The sequence below is a fragment of the Malaclemys terrapin genome, chromosome 10 (genome assembly GCF_027887155.1).
Source record: "Malaclemys terrapin pileata isolate rMalTer1 chromosome 10, rMalTer1.hap1, whole genome shotgun sequence".
Taxonomy (NCBI): Eukaryota; Metazoa; Chordata; order Testudines; family Emydidae; genus Malaclemys; species Malaclemys terrapin.
In genome coordinates, this window is record NC_071514.1 from 56,613,426 (window position 1) to 56,634,585 (window position 21,160).

Consider the following 21,160-nt stretch of genomic DNA (forward strand, 5'->3'; position numbering starts at 1 on the left):
CTTCAAACACTGCCTCTTTTCCCAGGAGGCTATATTGATGGACATTCCAACTGTGTCCATTGCTTGCGGGAGTCCCACATCTTCCAGGAGTGTTCTTTTTGTTTAGCTCTTAAGTTCAGGGCTAGGAAGAACAGGGAAATAAAGCTCAGAGTGTTGGTGATGGAACGTTCCCTGCAACCACCCTCTGTGCCAGGTCAGGAGACACCCCATGTATGTCTGTCCCTGGACAGATTCAGCGCCACGTCAACATTGGGGCATGCATCTGCTAAGAAAGGGAAGCCTTTGGAGCATGCAGGGAAGACTCCCAAAAAGTTGAGCACAGACTCTGTATCTGAGGAGCCAGTTCCAAAAAAGACCAGGTCCCCACTGAGAAAGGAACGGCAGTGTGTAGGAGAATGGACATCAAGAGGAAAAATAATGCTGATAGCAATGAAGCTAGCTGTCAGGTAGGCGATCCTAGCTGTAGAATGATTGTACTCAAGGAATGTGGGCAAGGCCTAGCAGAAACAACTAAGATGTTTGTACACCAAAGCAAGGAGCCTGGGTAACAAAATGGAGAAACTAGAACTACTGGTGCAGGAAGTGAAATCAGATATTATTGGGATAACAGAAACATGATGGAATAGAAGTCATGATTGGAGTACAGGGATTGAAGAGTATGTGCTGTTCAGGAAAGACGGAAATAAAAGTAAAGGTGGTGGATTGTAGCATTGTATATTAATGATGAGGCAGACTATAAAGAAATCAGAAGTGATGGAATGGATAAAACAGAGTGTATTTCAGTCAAAATCACTTTGGGAAAGAAAGCTACTAGAACAGGGGCAGGCAAACTTTTTGGCCTGAAGACTGCATCAGGTTTCGTAAATTGTATGGAGGGCCGGTTAGGGGAGGGGGTCGTGGTTCGACCCCCACCTCCTATCTGCCCCCCCCGGACTCCTGCCTCATCCAACCCCCCCTGTTCCCTGATGGCCCCTCTGGGACTCCTGCCCCATCCACACATCCCTGTCCCCTGACTGCCCCCGGTCCTCCGCCGCCCCATCCAACCCCTCCTCTCATTCCTGACAGCCCCCCCAGGACCCCTTCCCCCTCCAACCACCCCTTCTCCCTCTCCCCTGGCTGCCCCCTGCTACCCCATTCAACCCCCTATTTCTCCCCCGACCACCATCCACACCGCCGCCCCCTGACCACCACCCCGAACTCCCCTGCCCTCTATCCAACCTCCCCTGCTCCCTGCCCCCTTACCGCACTGCCTGGAACACCGGTGGCTGTCGCCACCACGCAGCACAGAGCACCGGGTCAAGCTGGGCTCTGCAGCTGCACTGCCTCAGGAGCTCACAGCCCCGCCACCCAGAGCATTGCGCCGGCAGCGGAGTGAGCGAGCTGAGGCTGCGGAGGAGGGGGGACAGCAGGGGAGGAGCTGGGGGCTAGCCTCCCAGGCCAGGAGCTCGGGGGCCGGGCAGGATGGTCCCTTGACCCAGATGTGGCCCGTGGGCTGTAGTTTGTCCACCCCTGTACTAGAGGTTATCTTGGGATAGTGCTTGGGGTATGCTACAGACCCCAGGAGCAGATTTGGGTCTCGCTAGGGACCTCTTTAATGTTCACCCTTCCCATTGTCTTTGTCTATAAAAACTGATTTGGGCTTGCTTTTTTTTAACCTTGGAGCAAGTTATTACAATGTTATAGAATCTTGTGATTTTACATACAGCACTGATACACACATTTTTACCAGGACAATAACCTTCAGTAGATTATAACATTTCAAATGATACCTAACAAGGAATACTTTATACAAAATTTATCATAGTTTTGTAAAAGTGGTGAACACGATAGTATAGACTGGGGTCGGCAACCTTTCGGCAAGTCTTCATTTATTCACTCTAATTTAAGGTTTCGCGTGCCAGTAATACATTTTAATGTTTTTAGAAGGTCTCTTTCTATACGTCTATAATATATAACTAAACTATTGTTGTATGTAAAGTAAATAAGGTTTTTAAAATGTTTAAGAAGCTTTATTTAAAATTAAATTAAAATGCAGAGCCCCCCAGACCGGTGGCCAGGACCCGGGCAGTGTGAATGCCACTGAAAATCAGCTCGCGTGCCGCCTTTGGTATGCATGCTATAGATTGCCTACCACTGGAATAGACCATCACACCCTAAGGACCAGGGGCTTTCCTCCTCCCTTCTCCTCCAACAGAACTCCCACTCAAACGCCTCTGTTTACAGTTCTGTTTGCTGGCTCCCATGCCTCACCCATCCATAATTCCTCCCTTAGATCTCCAGGACTGGTTCATGGCTCTTGACCTGCAAGAGGCCTATTTCCATTTATCTATTCATCCAGCACAGGAAGTACCTCAGATTCCTTGTAGAAACATCTAATTATCAGTACAGAGTCCTGCCCTTTGGTCTTTCCACAATACTAAGGGTATTCACCAAGTACTTGGCATTCATGGCTTTCACCTAAGGAGACAAGGAAACCAAGTCTACCTATACCTCAGAGACTAGCTGATTCAAGGAGATCATCCAACAGGTGACCAACTCAATCCAAGTAACCTTATAGCTCTTCACCTCACTGGGACTCAAAGCCAACATATAAAACTCCACAGTGATTCCAACTCAAAGCATAGAGTTCAGAGGTGCAGTGTTAGACTCCAGGTCAGTGAGAGCTTACCTTCCATAAGAAGGGTTCCAGATAACAGTAAGCATCATTAACTACCTTGAAGATCATTCCAAAATATCAGTAAGAGTATGCCTTAGTCTGCTGGGATTCATGGACTCATGCACCTATGTTATGCAGTTTGTAGACTTCACCTATGCTCCATAAAAGGATGGTTGAAATTAGTATCTATCCAGCAGACACCATGTGGACATGCTGGACAAGGTCCCACAAGAAGTCCTCATTAAACTGGTGGACAAACCCTCTTCACGGGTACAGTGGCGTACCCTTCTCCACACCTCTATCTACAAAGACTTTGGTAACAGTCACCTTTCACTCAGGGACGGGGTGGGGAGCTCCTCTGGATCACCATCAGTCTCAGGGCCTGTGATTCCCTCAGAGTTGTCCCCAGAAATGTGCCTCTTGTACTGCCCAGTATCTGCCTGGACAGTACAAGCTCATAGAAAATCTGTCATTCCATTAATAGAAAATGATATGCACACATCTTGTTATCCCAAATGAAATTCCCAAACACTTCAATCCAAACACACTGGTTTAGATAAAACAAGTTTATTAACTACAGAAAGGAAGATTTTAATTGATTACAAGTAATGAGGCATAAAAGTCAGAATTGGTTACAAAGAAATAAAAGGTAAAACGCAAACTAATACCTAACTGAACAAGCCACGTGAATTCAAAGTGAAAGTCTCCCTCACTACATGTTCTAGCTGTCTTACTGGCTGAATTTTCAGACAGGATCTCCCCCAAGTCAAATCATGCTTCCTTTGTCTTTCAAGTGTTGTCGATGCAGTGAGTACAGATGAATGGACATATGATTTGTGTCCTCTGTTCTCACTTCTTATAGTTATTTTCTTCTTTGAAAATCATCTCCAGCTGACTTTCAGGAGGCAGAAAGACTGTTTGCATAGGAACCACCAGCTGTTCCATTGGCAAGATGTAGATTTCTTGCTCACACCCATCTTCCTGTCAAAGGATGGCCGCTTAATCAGGGATTGATTATGTTGACACCTGGTTGAGGTGTTGGCTAGCCTGTCTCTGGGGAACTTGTTTGAAGCTATTTCCCCAGACTTGGAACATGTCTTATACAGTAAAATTGTATAACTTTACATACAGTGCTGTCACACATATTTTACCAGGATGATAATGTTCAGCAACTTATGACTTTTCAAATGATACCTTACAAGGCATACTTTGTACAAAATTTATCATAGTCTTGTAAAAAGGGTGACTATAAGGGTAGGGATCTCACACCATTACATCAGCTTGAAGGGCCGGCAGGGCCGGTGCAAGGAAGTTTCACGCCCTAGGTGAAACTTCCACCTTGCGCCCCCCCCCCCAGCCCTGCAGCAGAATTGGTTACAAAGGTTACACCTCTCCGCCCCCCCCTCCACGCTCCCGTGCCCCAGCTTACCTCTGCTCCGCCTCCTCCCCGAGCACACCGCCCCTGCTCTAATTCTCCTCTCCTCTCTTCCCAGGCTTGTGGCGCCAAACAGCTAATTGGCGCCGCAAGCCTGGGAAGCAGGAGAAGTGGAGCAGTGATGGCATGCTCGGGGAGGGGGGGTAGCAGAGGTGAGCTGGGGTGGGGAGCCCTGCGGCAGCTCCTCTCCCCCTCCCCGCCCTGAGGCACCTCCACGGCAGCTCTCCACCCCCCGGGCCCGGGGAGCCGCGCGGCACCTCCCCGCCCCAGCTCACCTCTGCTCCACCTCCTCCCCGAGCATGCCGCCCCCGCTCTAATTCTCCTCCCAGGCTTGCGGCGCCAAACAGCTGATTGGCGCTGCAAGCCTGGGAGGCGGGAGAAGTGGAATGGCGACCGTGCGCTCGGGGAGGAACACTGTAAAAAAAAATTGAGGGCACTGCTTTTTGGTGCCCCCAAATCTTGGTGCCCTAGGCAACCGCCTAGTTTGGCTTAATGGTAGCACCGGCCCTGAGGGCAGGAGATATTCTGGTCCTCATGGCGGGTCCCCCTTATACAGTATTTCATAAGGACAACAACATCCTCAGGTCTCAACCCAATTCCCTACCCAAAATTGTCTGAGTTCCATGCATACCAATTTATTCATCTCCTAGTTTTCTTTCCCGAGACTTGCTCAACGTTGGGGGAAGCTAAAATTCACAGACTTGATGTAGTACTGACATGACAACAACCACTCAGAAATGTACTGCGGCTCTATGTGGCCTTTGCAGAGATGGTTATAAGTCAAGCAATATCTTCAGAGCTTATCTAAGTGGGTCTCTAACTGTATAAGGAGTTGTATGTTATGTAATTATGTTATGTATTCATAATGTAAGTTATGAATTAGCCAGCTTAGGTCCACCTAACCACATTAGAGCTGCCTGTTTGAAGAATGTCCCTATTTCTGAAATCTGTAGGGCTAGGGCTAGAGCAGTTACATAAAGCTTGGTCCACACATTTACAAAACACTTCTATTTCATGATAGACACTTCCAGATTGGATGCCCATTTTGGTAGAGCTGTCCTACAGCCCTTTTGACTCCTACTGCCCACCTCCAATCAAACAGATAATTGCTTGTTGGTCACCAAGAGTGGAATCTATGTGATCAATCACTTGAAGGAGAAATGGCTACTTACCCTACAGTAACTGTGGTTCTTTGAGATTTGTTGTCCACATGTATTCCACAACCTGCCCTTCTACCCTGCTACTGCAAAGTTCTACTCCTGAAGGAACTGTGGGAGGGTTGGGCCTGCTCCACCCCATATGGCTTCAGATGGGTATGTTGGAGGGGTATACGGAAGTAAAGGGTGCAGGCATGGCCCCAATGGATTCTGCTGGCCAAAATAATCGTATCTCACATGCATTGGGCATATTCGCACCAAGAGTAAAATCGATTTAGATAACACATCTCAAAGAACCACAATTACTATAAGGTAAGTAACCATTCTTTTTTATTGTTTTTAACAAAATTAAGAATTATATACCAAAAATACATTAAATGATCATTATGGTTGCAAAGCCATGCACCCAGAAATTAGAAGGTGCCAAAATATTTGTTGTTTGTGCAACTTCAGTTTGACTCCCATAGGCATATGCTGTCAGAGGCAGTTTTTACTTACAGCTCACATACTATTTGTTCTACAGAACATGCCCACCTGACTCACTGTACAGAATGAAGTGAATGAGGCAGAGTGTGGCAAGAAGAGAAAGGAGAGTCTCTTGTGTTTAAATGCTTGGGACTGGACTGGGCCCCAGGAGTGCTGAGTTCTAGTCTTTACTCTCCAATAGGCTTCCTGTGTGATGTTGGGCAGGGCTATTATAATGCACATGAGGTCAAAATGAACATTACCTAGACAACCTTAATTCTGACATTTCCTAACTTCCGAGTGCCTGACTTTGCAACCATAACATCCTTTTACTATATTTTGTGTCTATAATCTATGTGTATAAACAATCTCTCTTTTAGGATCAGCTGCAAACAAAGGCAGAAGTACAGGATGCCATTTATGTGACTATGGAAATCCTCTCCAATTGGGGGGATGCAGTCAATGTGGGCCTGACGGAGGTGGAATTCTTTGATTTACATGCTGTCAGGATGTTTGTGTCTCCTCATGATGTGGATATCCGAAATGCGGACTCTCCAGGAGATCTCTCTTGCCTGGTTAATAGAACCCTGAATGTAAGCTCCCCTCATCCCACCTGTACAGGCTCCCTCATTTCAATAGTTTTCTTTATAGTTTATGATCTCTCAGTAAGTTATTTTCTTTCTAAAAAATTTAAACCTGAATTTCACCACTTATTCAGTGATTTTAAATGTATGTAATGTATTGTTTAGGATTTGCAGAATTTTGTGCTCAAAAGTCAGGAGACTGTAATTCTCTCTCCTTGTGTGTTTGCACTGTAATACAGGCTTTAAATACAGGAGCACATTCAATTTATAAAACAATGGACTACAATGTAATGCCTCTATCTGCCAAGATAGAATTTTTCTGGAAAGTCTTGTGACTCTTCTGCATTTCCTTATTTTTCTTCTAGTGATTAACCTAAATAATTGTGTCTTCTGAAAATTTTGCACCTTCACTTCTTTTTCCAGACTCCTAATATATATTAAACACTGATTTTAGGACAGAAGTTTGGGGCACCCCACTGCTAACCTTTTGCCAAGGGCAGTCATTGGATGGAGTAGAAAGACAAGGTGTTCCAGGCATAGGAGTGGCATGAAGATGAGTGAAAGAATTGAACAAAAGGGATGTGCAGCTTGGAAACATTGGATGAAGTTGAGGCAGTGAGAGGTGGGAGAGGAGAAAGGATGCTCTGTGGTACAGCCATTGAACTCAAGAGTTCTGGGATGAAATCCTGGTCCCATTGAGATCGGTGGCAAAACTACAATTGAGTTCCATAGGAGTAGAAAGACAAGGTGTTCCAGGCATAGGAGTGGCATGAAGATGAGTGAAAGAATTGAACAAAAGGGATGTGCAGCTTGGAAACATTGGATGAAGTTGAGGCAGTGAGAGGTGGGAGAGGAGAAAGGATGCTCTGTGGTACAGCCATTGAACTCAAGAGTTCTGGGATGAAATCCTGGTCCCATTGAGATCGGTGGCAAAACTACAATTGAGTTCCATAGGGCTAGGATTTCACCTTGGCCATACACTCACTGTGTGACTTTCAGTAAGTCACTTGAGATAAAATTTTCAGAAGTCTTTAAGTTCTACTGAAAGTCAATTGTACTTCAGGTTCTAAGTGACATAGGTGCTTTTTGAAAAATTTACCCTTAATCTCTCTGAGCCTCAGTTCCCAGTTTGTAAAATAGGGATAATACTGTACTTCTCTCCTTCACACATTGTCTGAAGATAAATTGATTAGTATATGTGAGCCACTCAGATGTAACAGTGATGTGCGGCATATTATTCTGTCCTATTCTATGCAAGTTCTTATACTGCATGTCTTCCAGAATGGTGCAATGTGACTAACATCTATCACATGTGGTTTGATCTTTCTATCATGCTCTTCCCAGGGGAAAATTATGTGTGCAGTGTAATGTTTTGTTTTGGTGGTATGTGTGTTTTTTTTATAAATTACATGTACTCTGTGTTATGTGTCTATATGGTCAAAGGCAAGTTTTAAGACATACACCTTCCACTGAGAACAAAAGAGGCTGAGGTTTGTGCGGTTCTTGCAAACTATAAGCAGGAGCAGAGCTGCCTGCAGCCTTGAAGGCAAGAATAAAAATTTTAACTTTCTAATGACTTCCACATCAACTTCAGTGGAAGAATTTTGAGGAGAATGAGGTGGTCCAAAGAAAAAGGAGTGCTTTGGAGGAATGGAAAAAGTCAAAGTCAGTCCCCCCCACCACTCTAGTGACTCCCATTCCCCAACTTCCTAAAACCCACTACCACTCTGAAACCCTCCTATATTGAGCTGGTCAGAAATAGAGGGAAAAGGGAATATGAGACAAGTGAACTCTCTTGTGGGACTGCATCAGCATTTCTAAATTGAAATATTTTGGGGTTTGTCTGAAATATTTTGGGGGTTGGTCATTCAATTTTGAACAAAAATAAAAAAATGTCCACAGAAAGCACACTTTTCACAATAAATTCTTGTCAAAAACTCAGTTTTCTGTTGAAAAAACTGTTCAACAGAAAATTTTCAAGAAGTTCTCATACTGTGCACCCTCACCTGACTTTACCTATAGCTGCCAAAATACACCATCCTTTCTGGTTGCCAGAACATGTCCCACCCTTTTCCTCTTGGCTTTTGAAACCCCTTGCTTCTTACTCTTTCCCTGCTGTTGGCAGTGTAAGAGCACAGGAGGGTCTCAGTAACTGGGGTGGGGATTATGGGTTTTGCTCTCTGACCCCGTGATATAAACTCAGTAGCTGCACATGCGGCGGTAGATCATTGCAGGCTACAGAGGTTGCTACATTCTTGTGTTTTTTAATCCCCTTTGTCCATTCGCAGATGTCTACTCAAATCCATAATGTGGTTCTCTGTGAGGCTTCAAAAACATCAAGCACAGACCTCTGTAGATCTGTAAGCTCTAGGTCTAAAATTGTCTGCAAAGGAGTCTGTTAAAGCATGAGCAGTACAGAAAATAACGTAGAGTCCCTTATTCCCAAGAGTTAAACCAGAAATGTACCTTCAGAAATTGTATTAATCTTTTTATCTCAGTATCCGGTGGGCACAAATCATATTCCCTTCCCCCCCTTCCCCCTGCCCTCCTCAACTTGCAAAGCTGATTAATTTGATTAAAATAAACTGTGGACTGGTTTTGACCCTGCATGTACGAAGCATTGCAGACAGTCTGAGCACTGGTGAGCATGCAAACTTCTCACAAGCACAGCAGGTAGCAGACCTACATTTAACAGCCCATCTGCTCTGTGCTTTTCTGCAGGCAGGAGAGTAGAATGTACACTTTGGAGCCTGGGGTTAAAGGTTTTTTCCTTTTGCTTTCTCTATAGCAGTCTTGTCTGTCAATTTGTTGTTCCTGTGAGTTGGGCTCTCTGCTCCCTTTTTCTGGTGAGCTGTGAGTTAATCACAACTACTTTGCTTCAGGAGAAGAAAAGCCTATTACTAACAATCTCTGCTTGTCCGTGTTTTAGAGCACCAAGGAGCGTTTCCTGTGGACGTGCCCTTTTCATGCACCAGTTCAGCTTTACTTTGTTATCCGCAATCCCAGCCGGTCACGTGACTTTGGTATATCTAAGATCAAGATTTGGAATTACAACACGACGACTCTTAGTGTAAGCAGTTTCTTCTCAACTCCTTGCTGTGTATACTCACCTTAGACCTAGATAGACTCAGTTTGACCTTCCTTCCAAAAGTCTGAAATAAATATAGGTATTGTCTTCTCTAATAGGAAGGGGGATCTGGAGGGATGTCTCATCTACTGTGGGGTTTTGTTGTTGTCTTAATTCTAAGTGGTAGAAATGCAACTCATAGTGTTTTCACCAACAAAGTCAGTATTCTCTTTCAGATCCTTGCTAGTATTTCAGAGGGGTAACAAAATCTTTGCATAGTGTTTGTTGTGGCTTTACTGGTAATCAGAAATTGAGACGCTGGAAGGTAAGTGCATGTCAATGTGCAGGTCTCTGTTTGGGTTATATTATCAGAATAGAGAAGACTATTTGTCTGATCACATGATTATTTTGTAGATGATTTACGAGAGAGAGATTGACTGACTCTCCAACTCAGGGTCCTGTAGTTTTTGTCACTTGAAATTTGGCATGTACGATCTGTGTATGTATGTTAAAACTTTAAAATATTCTAGCATTGCAAGAGACATTACATGGCAGATGGTTACTGATTCATATGTCTGAAATTCACTGTGAAATTATTCTAGTTAGTAAACTATGATGTTCAGTTCAGAAAATTCCCAGGTACTGAGTCAAAGAGGATTTTCTGTTCTGGATTATAAATGAGATAAGCTTTATCCTTTCTGACTTGCTCTCATCTGTGTTCTTATATAAGCATATGGCAATACAAATGTATAGAAACTGCCACAGAGGAAACAGTCTTAACAAACACAATATAACACCAGCTTAAACTATTTTTTGGAATCCTTGTTGCTATGTGTATTAAATGTGGGTTACAGGATGTTATACTGTAAACAGGGGGGATACAATGGACCTTTCCGAACCCTTTGAAAAGGAATTCTATTTGTGGAGTAAATAATACTGGTCTGTTGTCACCATGTGTTGAATATGTTGCAAATGTAACTGTATATTGATTTGATTAGATACATGAAATAGTTGGAAAAACCCCATTATGGCCAGGTTCTCAGCTAGTACAAACTAGTGTAGTCCAATTGACTCCTGTGCAGCAGTGCTGACTTATGCCAGCTGAGGATCTAGCCCACAATTTTTCATGTGGAGAAATAATAGAAAACAATTCTGCATGGTCCGCTATCATCTGTGATATAGAAAAGTTAGCATAATTTCTGCTGTATTCATTTCTATTCAAGTATTTTTAAAGAAATAAATAATAAAGAGCTTTACAATTTAAGTTATAACAGCCCTCTGATCACTCCCTTCCCTGCTAAAATAAATCCTGACCAAAACTACTATTTTTTTAAGATCCTGAGTATCACCGCCTGCTTCCCCTTCTTTCTACCCCTCAAAAAAGCCGTGAGTGGGGAGAAGTGTCTAAATGCATCCCAAGTGAATCCCAAATATTTTTGCAATACTATGCAAAGCTCAACTCAGTTTGAACAAGTACTTAAACAGAAAGTGGAATTGTTGAGATTGTTTAGGGATCTAGGATTTTAAAACAGGAGACTGAAGGTTAAAGGAAGTGGTGGAAAGAAAACTATTAGAACCTGCCACACAATTACTACAGAAAATTTAACTGATTTAAGTGAAAATTAAGTGTATTAATTTAAGGGACATCTCAAATAAGAAGTACTGTCTCACTATCATTATTGATTAAAATTTAAGGGCACTTCTGAAGACGACTGCTGCATGTATTGATTTAACGCAAACGTGATCAAGGTGATATCTTAGATAATCATCAATATAGGCAAGTTTACTAATTTAAGAGCAGTCACACACCAAATCACACAACTAGCTGATTAAGGGCCTGGTCTAAAGCCTATTAAGTGAATAGTAGTCTATCCATTGATTTCACTGGGTTTTGGATCTAGACCTACATTTACTGGATTAATTATAAAGGCAGGTATAATAATGACTAAAACTATAAACTTTAAGGAAATTGCCTTTATTACTATTGCCTTTATTTACTTTAGGGATACATAGAATTAACGGGCTTGCTAAATTTAGTGGTTTAAAGTGTTAATTCATGTAAGAAATGTGTTAATCTGTGAGTTTTGCTGTTCATAAAAAGACTCGCAATGAAATTCACTTCCTCTTTTTGAGAATTATCTCGGTAGATCCACACTTTTTAGAGCATGTGTCTTGGAATCAGACCTCCTGGTACCTGTGGAAAAACAATAGCCATTAGGGTTGTGTGCGTATCTTACTCAAGGAATTAACACTCTGGGGGTGGTTATAGGCACCAAAAAAGATTAAGGTCATCAAAAAATATTGATTTGTCGAAACAACCTCTGTGAAACAGGGTCACTTCTGATGAATCTCCCAACTCAAAAAATGTTGAAGAAAATGTCTTGAAATTGTCAAAACATTTTTGAATGAAAAATTCCATTTTCTGGTTCTAAAATTCATAGATTATAGAAACCATTGTGATAATCTAGTCTGACCTCCTGTATAAGAGGACATAGGATTTACCTGAGTTAATTCCTTTTTGATGAAGTTAAGGTTAACAATATATATCAGTATATAGGGTAAAATATATTAGAGATGTCACAATTATCTCCAAACCAAATATAATAAATCCAGGAAATTCAGAGCTAAAATTAAACTTCAGTAAATCCAAGCATGTTAATGTATGGAAAAATGCTGTCAGGGCACCCAAATCACCTTACTGTGTCCTATAGGGATACCATGCAATAACTGTACAGGTATGGTGAGTGTTTTGGTCTAAGATAAAATTAATCTGGGAATTTCCTTGTTTTTTTAATTAAAAATTCCATAAATTAACAAAAAACCCAAGTAGAATGTTACCATGTGATATTTCTAGTGATTTGAAGTAGCAACCATATATCATTTTTTAAAAATGTTGTCTTTGATGATCAGTTGCACCAATGTGCGCTGGCTGCTTCCTGCCACTCTGAAGCAGCACAAGAAGCCAGAACATATTGGCCAGTTAAATTGGGTTTACAACTGCTTTGTTTTGCTAGAGCAGCTTAAAACAGCCAGAGTGTACACCCCAGTTTTTTCCATCCTCCACCCCGTCCTTCAAATGCCACCTGCTTCTTGCACCTCTCTGTATTCCCTCATGCATCCCACCAAGTTTCCCCCGCTTGCATTCTCTACATTCCCCTGTGTACACAGACCTGTTTTCCCTCTCTCCTGCACACCCCTGCATGTGTGTACACGTAATTTCCCCACCCCATCCTCCTGCACTGCCTACACACACACACACACACACACACACACACCTCCTGTGAAGTGGGTGGACTCCCCTGCAGGGTCCTAGAGCCTGGGCTCAAGCCCTAGTCCGGTAGTCTACACAGCAATGAAATAGCCCCTGCAGCCCAAGCCCCGTGAGCATAGGCTAGCTGCAGGTTTTTCTTTGCTGTGGGCAGCACATTCTTAGGAGTGAAGTTAGGCCATGATCTGGAACAGCACTTAAATATGCCCTGGCTCTGGGCGCACTGAGATAGCAAGTGTGAGGGACAGAGTCTTGCACGCACCGCCCAGCCCCACACCCCGAGGTGGTGATTTACTTCTCCTTTGGCTGCTCTTGATGCCTAAACCAAATGTGCCCACTTGGGAATACTACCCAGAAGGGGCGCATGAATCAATTATTCTGCAGGGAAAGAGTAAAATCTGCAGGGGACATTAATTCTGTGCTTGTGCAGTGGCACAGAATTCCCCTAGGAGTAAATTTCATCTGTATAAAGTCTGCCATCCATCAGATGGATCAGATCAGCCTCCCTAAATGGTGTAGGCCCAGGTCACCATAAAGGATGCCTCAGTGTCTTAACCTACTGTGTAGTTTATGTCACAAGCGAATGGTGAAGGTTGGAGATGCTGGTGGTAGTTTTCTTGGTAGCAGACAATGCCTCTGGAACTCACTTCCAGCAGAAGTACAATTAAAATCAAACTTGCCGTCTTTGCTGAGGCTTTTCCAAGTAACTAAATTTTGGTTTCCTAGCTGACTGGTAAAGCTGCAGGCAAGAGGGAAAACAGCAGGACTTTTGGATTCTCTTACTGAAATCCTGAATGCCTCAACTTAAACCTTAAAAGGTATTCAGATACCATGAAGGTGCATGCCATGCTTACAATAACAAAAGTAGTCTTGTTCAGTAAACTTGTTCCATTTTCTAACTCTTATTCTGGATCCCTGCACAACTGCCAGACACCTTTCTGGGGTACCAGTTGTAGTAGGAAGAGGTCCTGAAACATAAGCCCTTGTATCAGAGGCCTAGTATGAGGCCTGAGGCCTGGACTAAAGAAGTGGTCAAAGCTTTGCTAATATAAAGCAAAGTCAGGCTATGAACTAGAGGCAGACCCTGCTCAAGGAATCTGGCAATAACAGGGCTGATATTGCAGAAACACACATTCCTAAGTAGTGTTAGGTACAAGAATAGACATGCGAACACATTCCAGAAGCATGGTACCAGAACACCCCAATACCAGCACGTTCCCCAAAGATAACAGGAACACACTGACTCATCCTAAAGATTAGGTCAGGATGACAGCATGAGGGATAGAGATGTTTTGATTGAACCAACAGGTACAAGGCAATGGGTGGCGCCCAGATACGTCAGGGGCAATACGTAACTTGTTTGTATTGGTGTATAAAGAGGTATCTCAGAGGGAGTGTCTTTGGCCAGCCTAGGGGGACAGTGGAAAATCCCACCACTGACTGAGCTGTGTCCATTGTCATGGGCATATATGTGCTAGTGTAATTGTAGACATTGATCCGGGGAGGTAGGACCATGCTTTGTCAGCAATAAACCTGGCTGGGTGCCTTCGTACCTTAATCGATCTTGTGGTCATTGGATGTTTCGCTCAAGGTCTGCTGTGCCAGCTGTCTGTGCCGAGCTGGGACAGCACACAGGGAGAACACACACACGCATCCAAACATCTAACCACACCAGTGATAAAAGAGAAAATTTAACTTCTGACTATATTTGAAACAATAGCAACAGCTATTTTGGAACTTTAGTTTACTGGCTTCTTCTTACAGGGAATTTAGGACAGTTATATTTTTTCCCCAGAGTCTTTATCTTACACAATCATATAATAAAACAACCCTGTAATCTCTAAAGCCAAGACTTCTCTCTCCCCTTCTCAGAGGCTTGGAAGATGCTGACTTTAGTGGAAGTGTTGTGGTTTCACTTAAACATGACAGAGTACCACTCTGTGGTAGTTCTGCCTGCAACAATGCAGAGGGGGTTGGGGTGATAGCTGGACTAATGCGTCTACCACTACACATATCTACTAGCCAAAACTTCCCATTTATAGGTTTACTGGACAGCAGCTCATGGGTTATTTTAGCATCTGTGGAGTTGCTATACTGGTGACCCATAATCTGCAGGGGGAAATTCTGTTCCCCTGGACCTCCACAATGATCCCCATGAAAATCTGATTGCTTGGAACCTACATATAAAAAATGTTATGTATCTTTATATGGATTAATATCATATTATATTAATATGTTCCCTATTCACTCTGGAGTCAGTATATCAATTCTGTTATATCTGGTACTTGCGGCAGTGCAATACAAATCTTCATGCTTCTATTTCATTTCCTTTAGGACCTTGACGTATGTGCAAAGAATGTGAAACTATATATTGATGAGAACCTTGTATTCGATGGTCAGTTAGAAAAAGGCTGTGGAGATCTAACCACTGATTTCAGCACTACAATTGACCTTAAAGACAATAGACAAGAGATTGCTGCACATTCTACACAAGGAAATAAAAAATCAAATGGAGCTAATAGCACAGGCAATAAGGAGGACCTGTTTTTAAAATACCCACAGCCAGACCGGGTTTCGTTACACTGGAAATCTTCCTTAGAAGAAAATCTCTCTGAGGAAATGATGAATTCCATCAACTTTAGGAAAGAGAAATCAACTACATTAGAAGAAGATCTGAAGGTGTTATCAGCTCCTGTGTCTGCGAAGACTCTCAAGAATGATGTGTCAGAATCAGCAGTTATGGAGTACGTTCAGTCTGATGATGAGCTTACTATGAGTGAGCAAATGGAAAAACTAACCGGAATAAAATTATCTGAATCTTCAGGCGTAACTCCATCTTGGTTACAGTCCTCTTCCCGAGTGACAGAGAAGTGCCATAAACAGAAACCCTCCTGGCTGGATAAAGAGCACTCTTTAGATTTGAGAGTTCAAGAGCAGTCTGATGGCACCATGAGGGGCTGTCCAGGACTAATTGATGAGACTATCAAATGTCACGGAAGTGAACTGGGGAGATCCAACAGTAGGAATGCAAATGGAGATGAGAAGACACAAATGGTAACCAGTAAAGCCTGTACTATTGACTTGGACATTTTAGACCAGCTTCCGAACAAATATTGCTGCACCCCTGAATGTCCTGCTAGTGGGAGGAGAAGCGGCAGAAGTGTAAGAAAGAAGGGTTTATGTACAAGTCATGGAGATGAAGGTCTGACACACACAGGTAAGAGCTGAAGACAGCATCCTTAACTCGAGCATTGCTTACATATTCTCCATTATCAGGATTATATGAGACAGGTTTTAGTTACACTAATGCAGTATTTAGTTTTTGTTGTCCTCGAGCAATACAGAGACACCACTGTACTGAGCATAGTGCAAACATATAATGCTAGAGAGTCCCTGTCCTGAACAGCTAGCATTCTAAGGGCAGGTCTTCACTCCGGGGGGGGGGAGGGGGTCGATTTAAGATACGCAAATTCAGCTACGCAAATAGCGTAGCTGAATTCGACCTATCGGAGCCGACTTACCCCTCTGTGAGGACGGCGGCAAAATCGACCTCCGCGGCTTCCCTTCGACAGCGCTTACTCCCACCTCCGCTGGTGGAGTAAGAGCGTCGATTCGGGGATCGATTGTCGCATCCCGACGAGACACGATAATTCAATCCCCAAGAGATCGATTTCTACCCGCCGATTCAGGCGGGTAGTGTAGACGTAGCCTAAGTTTGGGTGTCAGTCATGTTCAGAGGAGGAATGGATTCCGTGGTTAATTATGTTGGAAGGTTATCTTTGCAATAGGGCTAGTTGGAAGTTCCGATGAAACAGTTTAATCAGATACTGTGTATTTATTAAACCTGAAAAGTTTTGTAAAAATGGTTTAGATTTGATTAATTTTCATTGATTCTCAGGCAGGATTCTGTTAGAAACATGACTGGTTTCCTGGTTCACCTGGTGGGGGTGCTGGGGAGCCTGTGTTTCCATGGTATGTGGCTCCAGATCAGCCCCATCATGTGAGGGCTTCCAGATTCCCTTTCATGGAGCCTGGGAGCCCTGGCTCTAGCCAAGGCTCAGCTTCTAGTTCTCGAGCAGGAAGCCTTTAATCCCTCAGAGCTCCAGCCTGAGCCAGGGCTGTCAGGGTTTCCAGGCTCCAGGACACATAGGCAGAAGCCTGGAAGTCCTGGGATGGGCTCCCAGGATTTGTGGCTTCAGGGTCGCCCTGCTATACCGATGCCCTAGCCATGGACTCTGGGCCTTCCAGACTCCCAAGCCAGCTTACCAACCTATTTCCAAGAAAGTGGACAAGCTGTACCAAATCCTCTATGAGGGCTTTTCATGCTTTCATATGCATCTAACTCCTAACTCCCTAGGACTGGCAGCAACAGTATAGAGATCAAGATCTGGGTATTTACACTAAGCCCCTAATGACAGAGAGGGGAAAAGATTAGATTCTTTGGGAAGGAAGCTGTTTTCTTCATCTTCCTTAAATATGAGAATTGCAAATGATCAGGCAATGATGGCCACATACACATTTCATATCTGCGACAAAATTTCACTTTTTACAAATGATCTCCCAGAAGAGCATAGTAAATTAGCCAATGCCCTCATCAAGGAGAGTCAAAAGGTGGACAGGTTTCAGAGTAGCAGCCGTGTTAGTCTGTATCCGCAAAAAGAAGAACAGGAGTACTTGTGGCACCTTAGAGACTAACAAATTTATTAGAGCATAAGCTTTCGTGGACTACAGCCCACTTCTTCGGATGCATATAGAATGGAACATATATTGAGGAGATATATATACACACATACAGAGAGCATAAACAGGTGGGAGTTGTCTTACCAACTCTGAGAGGCCAATTAATTAAGAGAAAAAAAACTTTTGAAGTGATAATCAAGCTAGCCCAGTACAGACAGTTTGATAAGAAGTGTGAGAATACTTACAAGGGGAGATAGATTCAATGTTTGTAATGGCTCAGCCATTCCCAGTCCTTATTCAAACCGGAGTTGATTGTGTCTAGTTTGCATATCAATTCTAGCATATCAATTCTAGCTCAGCAGTCTCTCGTTGGAGTCTGTTTTTGAAGTTTTTCTGTTGTAATATAGCCACCCGCAGGTCTGTCACTGAATGACCAGACAGGTTAAAGTGTTCTCCCACTGGTTTTTGAGTATTTTGATTCCTGATGTCAGATTTGTGTCCATTAATTCTTTTGCATAGAGACTGTCCGGTTTGGCCAATGTACATGGCAGAGGGGCATTGCTGGCACATGATGGCATATATCACATTGGTAGATGTGCAGGTGAACGAGCCCCTGATGGTATGGCTGATGTGATTAGGTCCTATGATGATGTCACTTGAATAGATATGTGGACAGAGTTGGCATCGGGGTTTGTTACAAGGATAGGTTCCTGGGTTAGTGGTTTTGTTCAGTGATGTGTGGTTGCTGGTGAGTATTTGCTTTAGGTTGGGGGGTTGTCTGTAAGCGAGGACAGGTCTGTCTCCCAAGACACCTGCACATCTATACTCAAAAAGATTAAAGAAACTAGATCTATGGCAAGATGTCTAGAACCCTTTCAGTCTTTCAGACAGAGAACTCCATCCTCATTCAGATACCAGAGACAATACAACATTTTCATAGTCTTTTTATTACTCTAAAAGAAAACATCTTTATCAAGAACAGCAACAACAGCATCCTCCTCCTTCTCAGTCTCAATTTAGGAAAAGATTCTCCAAACTCAAGATGAGACTGAAGTACTTTTCTATGACTTCTTTTTGCCCAATATTAGACCTCAGGTTTGATATTACAACCAAGAGCTGCAAACGAACCTTAGATGTTCATTGTCTACCCTGTGGAGACTGTCTGTCTGATTTTTACAATACATGGCAAAACATCACTATGGACAGATGGATTTTGGTTCAAGACTATTTCACTCTCCCTTTCCTTCCCTTTTCAGGGACACCTCTCACAAGAGAATTCTCAGAGCAGAAATCCATTCTCTGCTTCTACAGAGCAATAGAGGAAGTCCTGGAGGATCTCAGGAATCAGGGGTTTTAATCTGGTTCCTAAAATGGATGGAGGTTTCTGATCAATCCCAGATCTGAGAAAATTAAACAAATACATTAGGAATTTTCACTTCAGGATGCTGACTCTTAGTTCAGTCATTCTCTCTCTTTGATATAGATTAACTTGGTGCTCTCTATTTAAAAGATACATCCACATTTCCATTCAACCATCTCACAGAAACTACCTTCATTTAACCCTGGGACAGGTCCATTTCCAATACAAGGTTTTCCGATTTGGCCTTTCTAATCTACCTTTGGGTTTTACAAAATGCCTTTCTGTAATAGCAGCCTTCCTGAACAGACAATGCATTTTTGTGTTCTCATATTTCAGTGACTGGCTTCTGAAAGCTCATTCCAAAGTCAAGTTGAACAAAGTCATTCTCTTCACGCATTCCCTATTCCAAAAATTAGGTTTTCCAACAAACAGGAAAAAATCATATTGCACCCAATGTAAACATAGCAGTAGTTGTCAACTCCACAGTAATGAGAGCATACCTGGCAGAGAAAAAATTCCAAAAACTGAAATCCAGCTTTCTCCAGAAATCACTGCAGGAAGTACTGTTCTTCCTCATCCTTCTGGGTCTTGTGACTTTAACAACATCTGTTACAGCTTACACAAGATTCAGAATGAGACCTCTGGGTTTCAAGAAATTTCATTCTCACAGTGCACAGCATGTACATGATGCTTACAATCCAAGGAAAGTTTGGAATACTTTTCTACGGTGGATGAAGCCCAGAAATGTACTGAAGGGAATGATGTTCAACCCTCCACCTCCTTCAGTAATAATTACAACAGATGCTTCCAAGACAGGTTGGAGGCACATTTCAACAAATTATTAACAGGGGATCTCTGGAATCTGCAAGAATTGCAAATTGACATCAATGTTTTGGAATTAAAGGCTATCCATTTAGCACTCAAATCCTTACTCCCTCAGATTCAAGGCTCTGTGTTGCAAGTTGCCATCAGCAATGTGTCAGCAGTGTATTCTGTAAACAAACAAGGAGGTGCCCATCCATCACAACTTTGCCGAGAAGCAATAAAACTATGGAACTGGTGTATATGTCATGAAATTTATCCAACAGTGATGCATGTAGCAGGATCTAACAATAAACTGGCAAACCAACTAAGCAGAGACTCTTCTCAGGTTCACAAATGGTCTCTAGAGGAATCAGTGATTCAAGACATTGTCAATCTTTGGGGATTTCCAAATGTAGATCTCTGCCATCAGCCTCAATACCAAATGCCCTCACCTTTGTTTCAAAGAAGAGACAGACACTCAGTCATTGATGGATATGTTTCTCCTCAATTGGGGGACAGATCTGATGTATGCTTTCCTGCCTTTTCCATTATTGTTTAAGGTGGTAAAAAAGATCAGACAGGACTCAGCCAAAATGATACTCGTTGCTCCAGCATAGCCAAGACAGCAATGGTACATGAACTAGTTTCTCCTCTACAAAAGGAAATTCAAACACTTACCTGTATTGCCATATTTCCTATCATAAAAATGGGAAGAGTGCACCATCCAGACCCTCAATTGCTACATCTCATGGCATTGGCAACAGGACTCTGACAAATTTTGAGAACTTTTTTTCTCTTGAGATGCAACAAAATGGCAGATGAAATTCAATGTTGCTAAATGCAAAGTAATGCACACTGAAAAACATAATCCCAACTATACATATAAAATGATGGGGTCTAAATTAGCTGTTACCACTCAAGAAAGAGATCTTGGAGTCATTGTGGATAGTTCTCTGAAAATATCCTCTCAATGTGCAGCGGCAATCAAAAAAGCAAACAGAATGTTGGGAATCATTAAGAAAGGGATAGCTAATAAGACAGAAAATATCATATTGCCTCTATATAAATCCATGGTACACCCACAACTTGAGTACTGTGTGCAGATGTGGACCCCCCATCTCAAAAAAAGATTTATTAAAATTGGAAAAGGTTCAGAAAAGGGCAACAAAAATTATTAGGGGTATGGAATGGCTTCAATGAGGAACGATTAATAAGACTGGGACTTTTCAGCTTAGAAAAGAGACGACTAAGGGGTATATGATAGAGGTCTATAAAATCATGACTGGTGTGGAGAAAGTAAATAAGGAAGTGTTATTTACTCCTTCTCATAACACAAGAACTAGGGGTCACCAAATGAAATTAATAGACAGCAGGTTTAAAACAAACAAAAGGAAGCATTTTTTCCACACAATGCACAATCAACCTGTGGAACTCCTTGCCAGAGGATGTTGTGAAGGCCAAGACTATAACAGGGTTCAAAAAAGGACTAGATAAGTTCATGGAGGATAGGTCCACCAATGGCTATTAGCCAGGATGGGCAGGGATGGTGTCCCTAGCCTCTGTTTGCCAGAAGCTGGGAATGGGTGATAGGGGATGGATCACTTGATTATTACCTGTTCTGTTCATTCCCTCTGAAGCACCTGGCATTGGCCGGTGTCAGAGACAGGATACTGGGCTAGATGGA

At 42.8% G+C, this 21,160-nt stretch overlaps 1 protein-coding gene across 4 annotated transcripts in view; it reads left to right on the forward strand.

Moving 5' to 3' along the window:
* Positions 1-21,160, forward strand: part of KATNIP (katanin interacting protein) — a 183,483-nt gene that overhangs the window by 87,094 nt on the left and 75,229 nt on the right. For all 4 annotated transcript variants that reach the window (XR_008446476.1, XM_054042252.1, XM_054042254.1 and 1 more), the window contains 3 exons: positions 6,094-6,306; positions 9,227-9,367; positions 14,967-15,849. Coding sequence is in view for 3 of the 4 variants with exons in the window: in XM_054042252.1 (XP_053898227.1) it covers positions 6,094-6,306; positions 9,227-9,367; positions 14,967-15,849 (1,237 nt within the window). In the remaining variant the exon portion in view is untranslated. The remainder of the gene's footprint in view (positions 1-6,093; positions 6,307-9,226; positions 9,368-14,966; positions 15,850-21,160) is intronic.